At 49.8% G+C, this 5,906-nt stretch overlaps 1 protein-coding gene across 1 annotated transcript in view; it reads right to left on the reverse strand.

The window, feature by feature from the left end:
* APOC4 (apolipoprotein C4) overlaps positions 1 to 472 on the reverse strand; it is a 2,938-nt gene extending 2,466 nt beyond the window's left edge. Inside the window, exon 1 of the mRNA XM_007458682.1 lies at positions 397 to 472. Coding sequence (XP_007458744.1) covers positions 397 to 472 — 76 coding nt within the window. The remainder of the gene's footprint in view (positions 1 to 396) is intronic.
* Between the last annotated feature and the right edge of the window lie 5,434 nt (positions 473 to 5,906).

Genomic DNA, 5,906 nt, shown 5'->3' on the forward strand with positions numbered 1-5,906 from the left:
ATATATATATATATATATATATATATACAATTTAAATACATGTGCAGAACCCAGACATACTCACACACCAGTGCACACAGACTCCCTTCCACATGCCCAGACTGTCAAATCTTTTGCATAAATACCCCCTAAAGACACCCATGTGCGCACAAGCATATAAATGCATGTTCACAGACTTAACATGTTTACCATGACTGCATACTCGTCTGCTGACACACGCACAAATGCATATTCATGATCACTGTCATCTGTACCAACCCCGGGTGCACTGTTCACTCATGGCCGCCCCTGACACACACTCCCAGACACACACGCACATCTGCACGCCTCACAGCCAGTCACACTCACACCCCATGCTGCATCGGGGTCCCCACACACCCACCCACTCCTCCTCACCCACGACACAGGCCAGGAGCAGGACGCAGAAGCAGAGGGAGGACAGGGCCCGGGACCTGCATCCAGGGAACAACATTTCTGGGGGCCTCTGTCCCTCTGTTCCTCTGTGCTCAGCTCTCTGAGCTGGGGGAGGGGGAGGCTGCGCTGAGCAGAGCCCTCCCCTGGCCGCCTCCCCACGCCCCTTGGCAGGGACTTCAGATAGAGAGGGGCCCAGGTGACAGTGATGATCCGAGCCATGCCCGCCCCTGCTGGTCTTCTTCCTTTCTCCTTCCTACCCTCCCACCACCCTAAACTGACAGGGGAAGATTAGCCTCCTGTGCTGAACTGGGTTCAAATTCTGGCTCCACCCCGTGTGACAGCCCCTCTTTTGGGCCTCAGTTCCCTCCTCCATAAAATGGGCCCACAATCCATACTTTAGGACATTAATTAAATGACGTGATAACAAGGGAAATTCTTTTTTTTTTTTTTTTTTTTGCGGTATGCAGGCCTCTCACTGTTGTGGCCTCTCCCGTTGCGGAGCACAGGCTACGGACGCGCAGGCTCAGCGGCCATGGCTCACGGGCCCAGCCACTCCGCGGCATGTGGGATCTTCCCGGACTGGGGCACAAACCCGTGTCCCCTGCATCGGCAGGCGGACTCTCAACCACTGCACCACCAGGGAAGCCCTAGGGGAAATTCTTAATGTGGAGTCTGGCAACACAGGTGCTCACAGATCCGACCTATTTATTATTATTTCTTTTGTCTCTGAGATCTGTCGGCCACTGGACTACAGGGCCAGACACACCTTCACTGTGTGACCAGGGCAAATACATTCCCTCCTCTGGGCTCAGTGTTTTCATCTGTAAAATGGGGATGGTAGTAAGTGCCTGCCTCCCAGAGTCCACATGAAGGCTGGGTGAGGCCCTGTGAGGGAGAGATTAGTGAGAGGTTGTCAACATCAGGCTTGGGCCAAACACCAGACAGAAAGAAAATGAGCCTTTTTCTCCCAGAGGACCCAGCCATGAGCCAGGGTGCACAGTTTAGCCAGGGAACCATGGGCTGGATTCCTTGCTCTAAGGTTACCAGATAAAATACAGGACGCCCTGTGACATTTGAATGTCAGATAAATAATGAATCTTTTTTAATTAATTGATTTATTTTTAAAAATTGGGGGGGGGGGAGCATGCACAGCATGTGGCATCTTATTTCCCCAACCAGGGATTGAACCCGTGCCCCCTGCAGTGGAAGCACAGAGTCCTAACCACTGGACCGCCAGGGAAGTCCCATAAATCTTTTTTTAGTGTAAGTATGTCCCATGCAATATTTGGGAATTATACTATTATTTATTTGTTGTGTATCTGAAATTCAAATCTAACTAGGCATTCTATATATTTTTTTCAATATTTATTTATTAATTTTTGGCTGCCTTGGGTCTTAGTTGCGGCACGTGGGATCTTTCATGGCGGCACGCGAGCTTAGTTGCCCTGCAGCACGTGGGATCTTAGTTCCCCGACCAGGGATCGAACCCTCATCCTCTGCATTGGAAGGCGGATTCTTAACCACTAGACTACCAGGGAAGTCCCACATCCCGTATTTTTATGTGGTGAATCTGACAACCCCACTTTGGCCACAACCTGGATGACTGTACAGGACAAATCCAGAGGCTTCCAGAAGAATGCTGCCCATTCCAATGGCCCCAGCGTGGGCTCTAGCACACAGTAGTTGCTCAACGAATGTTCCCTGGAGTTCCTCACTGACACTAATCAGCAAAATAAAATCTCCTGGAGTTTCTGTTTGGGATGCTGAAAACATTCTGGAAATGGATCGTGGTAATGGTTGCACAAGATTGTGAGTGTACTCAATGCCACTGAACGTTGGTTAAAATGGTAAACTTGATGTTATGTATTTTACCATAATAACAAAAGAAAGGAAACACCCACTTTGCATGGTGTTAGGAGAAGCAGAATGGTGTTGGGTTCACAGTCTGGCTCCACCTCCTTCCTGCTGTGTGACCTGGTGTATGTTGCTTAATGTCTCTGGGCCTGTTTCTCCGTCCAGGAACCAGAGTCATGGACTACGTTCCTACACAGGAGAGTAAAGCAGGTCGTTTACCTAAAGTGCCTCGAGCAACAAGAGACATGCAGCAAAGCCGTGCTGTCAATGCCAGCTGCTATTTATTAAGCTTGCGCTTCCTGAGCGCTCACTACGCATCAGATGCCACCTCAAGGCTTCAGCGCATTAATTCACTGAATTAACGTCAGACCTTATGAAGTGGGCATCTTTTTCATTCCCATTTTACATATAAGGAAACTGAGGCTGTGGGGGTGGGGGTCCCCAGCCACCAGGTGGTGAATCTGAACCCAGCCCTTTCATACTTAGCTAGCCGTTTCTGGCTAGCTAAGCCAGAAACGACCTCTGCCCTCACCTCCCCACCCCAATTCTAGAGGGCAAGAAAGAGGTTGAAGCTGGGCCAGGGTTGGGTGGGCCCGGGGGAGGGGGGAAAAGGTCTCTGACCCTGCCCTGGCTCCAAGGTCAGCATGAGCTGTTTGCTGCTTGCAGTGTTTGCCCATCTGTTATCCAGGGCAGGAATGGGCTGAAGGTCGTTCAGGGTGGACCTCAGAGGCAGCTCAAAAACAACAGCAGTTGGGAGGTGGGGGCAGAGAGGTCTGGGACTGGGGGTTGGGAGCGGTGGGCCTTGAGACCCCAGCATGTGTGTCTGGGGACAGGTAGCATCTCTGAGCCTGCACCTCTGTGTCCACAAGATCATCAGTCCCACCACCAGACTCCCGAATCACTCTCTCCACGCCAGGGTCCCTGCTTCAGTCTGGACCCCATCCCCTCTCCCCTGAATCCCTGCAGCCACCTCCCTTCCAGGATCCCTCACCACTCACCTCCCTGGCTGCTCTGGGTTGTGGCAGGGAAGTCTGGGGTGGAAGAGAGGTTGCTATGTCCCCTCATTTATCTCTTCTTTCTGCCTTTGTCTGGAAGATCTCCATTCATTTTTTAAAAATTGAGATATTCAAAAAACACCAAAAAACACCAACAAAAAATTGAGATGTTCACATACCGTAATTGTCACCCTTTGAAGGTGTACAATTCAATGATTGTTGGTATATTTGCAAAGTTTGCAACCATCACCACTATCTAATTCCAGAACATTTCATCACCCCGAAAGGAAACCCCACACCCTTTAACCCTCACTCCCACCCCCTTCTCCCCAAGGCAGGGCAACCACTAATCTGCTTTCTGTCTCTATAGATTACCCGATTCTGGACATTACACATGAATAGAGTCATATAACACACGGTCTTGGGGCTTCCCTGGTGGTGCAGTGGTTAAGAATCCGCCTGCCAATGCAGGGGACACGGGTTCGAGCCCTGGCCCGGGAAGATCCCACATGCCTCGGAGCAACTAAGCCCGTGTGCCACAACTACTGAGCCCGTGTGCTACAACTACTGAAGCTCGCGCTCTTAGAGCCCGTGCTCCACAACAAGAGAAGCCACTGCAATGAGAAGCCCGTGAACCACAATGAAGAGTAGCCCCTGCTCGACACAACCAGAGAAAGGCAGTACACAGCAACGAAGACCCAATGCAGCCAAAAATAAAAATTAAAAATAAATAAAATTTTTTTTAAAAAAAGTGGTCTTTTGTGACTGGCTTCTTTCACTTAGCGTGAAGTTTTCATGGTTCATCCTTGTTGTAGCGTGTGTCAGTGCTCTGATACCCCTTTCTTTTTTTTCTCTCTCGTTTTTTTTTTTTTTGGCCTCGCCGCAAGTCTTATGTGATTTTAGTTCCCAGACCAGGGATCAAACCTGGGGCCTCGGCTGTGAGAGCTCAGAGTCCTAACCACTGGACCACCAGGGAATTCCCAGTGCTTTGTTCCTTTTTACGGCTGAATAATATTCCACTGTATACACTGTATCTGTACCTATACAGATATACGGTGGATATACAAACACTGTATAGATTTATTTATTCATTCATCAGTTGATGGGTATTTTTTGGCTATTTTCCACTTTTTGGCTATTATGAATAATAGTGCTATGAAGAGTTGTGTACAAGTTTTTGTTGTGAACGTGTTTGCAGTTCTTTGGGATTAGAGACCTAGAAATGCAGTTGCTGGGTCATGTGGTAACTCTGTTTAACTTTTTTTCTCTTCCAATTGTATTGAGTTAAAATTGACATACAGCACTGTATAAGTTTTAGGTGTACAGCATAAGGATTTGACTTACATACATCATGAAATGATTATCACAAGTTTATTAAACATCCATCATTTCATATAGATACAAAATTAAAGAAATACAAAAAAAATTTTTGTGATGAGAATTCTTAGGATTTACTCTCATAATAACTTTCATATAACACACAGCAGTTTTTTAAAAAAATTTAAAAACTCCCAAGGTGATTCTTTTTTTTAAATATTAATAATTAATTAATTAATTAATGGCTGCATTGGGTCTCGATTGCTGCGCGCAGGCTTATCTCTAGTTGCAGCGTGGGGGGCTACTCTTCATTGTGGTGAGTGGGCTTCTCACTGCAGTGGCTTCTCTTGTTGCAGAGCACGGGCTCTAGAGCGCAGGCTCAGTAGTTGTGGTGCACGGGTTTAGTTGCTCTGCGGCATGTGGGGTCTTCCCGGACCAGGGCTCGAACCCGTGTCGCCTGCATTGGCAGGTGGATTACTTAACCACTGCGCCACCAGGGAAGTCCCATCCCAGCTGCCTTTGACTGCTAATGAACCCTAGCCGCTGGGGGAGGGTGGCCCTGGCCCCAGACTCCAGGTTGGCTGGCCTCGTGTCCCCACACCCACGTATCAGCCTTGGGGTGAGGGGGATGGTTGTGAAAGAGAAGCACAGACACCACCCTGGCGGGATTGCAACAGCCCTCCGGCTAGCTCCATGCTGCCAATCCCTGTTGGCCCCTCAGCAGCCTTCCCAGACATCTGCTTCCTCTGTGAGCCCCCAGTGTTCCCCACACATCCCCCAAATGTCCCCTCTCCTCCTCACCCCACCCCACGAGACCAGAACGCCAACATCAGTTTGCCAGTCTCATCCTCATGTCAGCTATAGCAGTTTCTGTTTACAGATGGGGCAACTGAGGGGCAGCCAAGAACATGCAACGGCTCAGTGAGAGGCTCTAAGTGTCCTCCCCTTCTTTGTCCGTCACCTTCTCCCTCCCCTCCCTGGACTTCAGGCTGTCTCTCTGGATCCCTGCTGGGGTCAGCCTCCACCCCACAGCACCCCGTTCCAGCCTCCTTTCACAAAACTAACCGGGGTGGGGGGCTGCTGCAGTGAGGCGGGACACCCTCTCCGCTTAGCTGGCTTCATACCGAATTCAAGATTCAGGTCTTCAAGTGGGCGATATGGCTGACGCCCCCGCCCTCGCTGACATCTGGGAAACAGGTTCAGGGGACTTGGCCCCAGGTCCTGGGCACACAGTGAGTCAGCAGAAACTTGGGTGGGACTAGGCCCCCTGCCTCTGGGCCCACAGATAACCTCCCCTCCTGGCCCCAAGGGTGAATCATCTGGTGG

Source organism: Lipotes vexillifer, unplaced genomic scaffold, assembly GCF_000442215.2.
Source record: "Lipotes vexillifer unplaced genomic scaffold, Lipotes_vexillifer_v1.1 scaffold371, whole genome shotgun sequence".
NCBI lineage: Eukaryota > Metazoa > Chordata > Mammalia > Artiodactyla > Lipotidae > Lipotes > Lipotes vexillifer.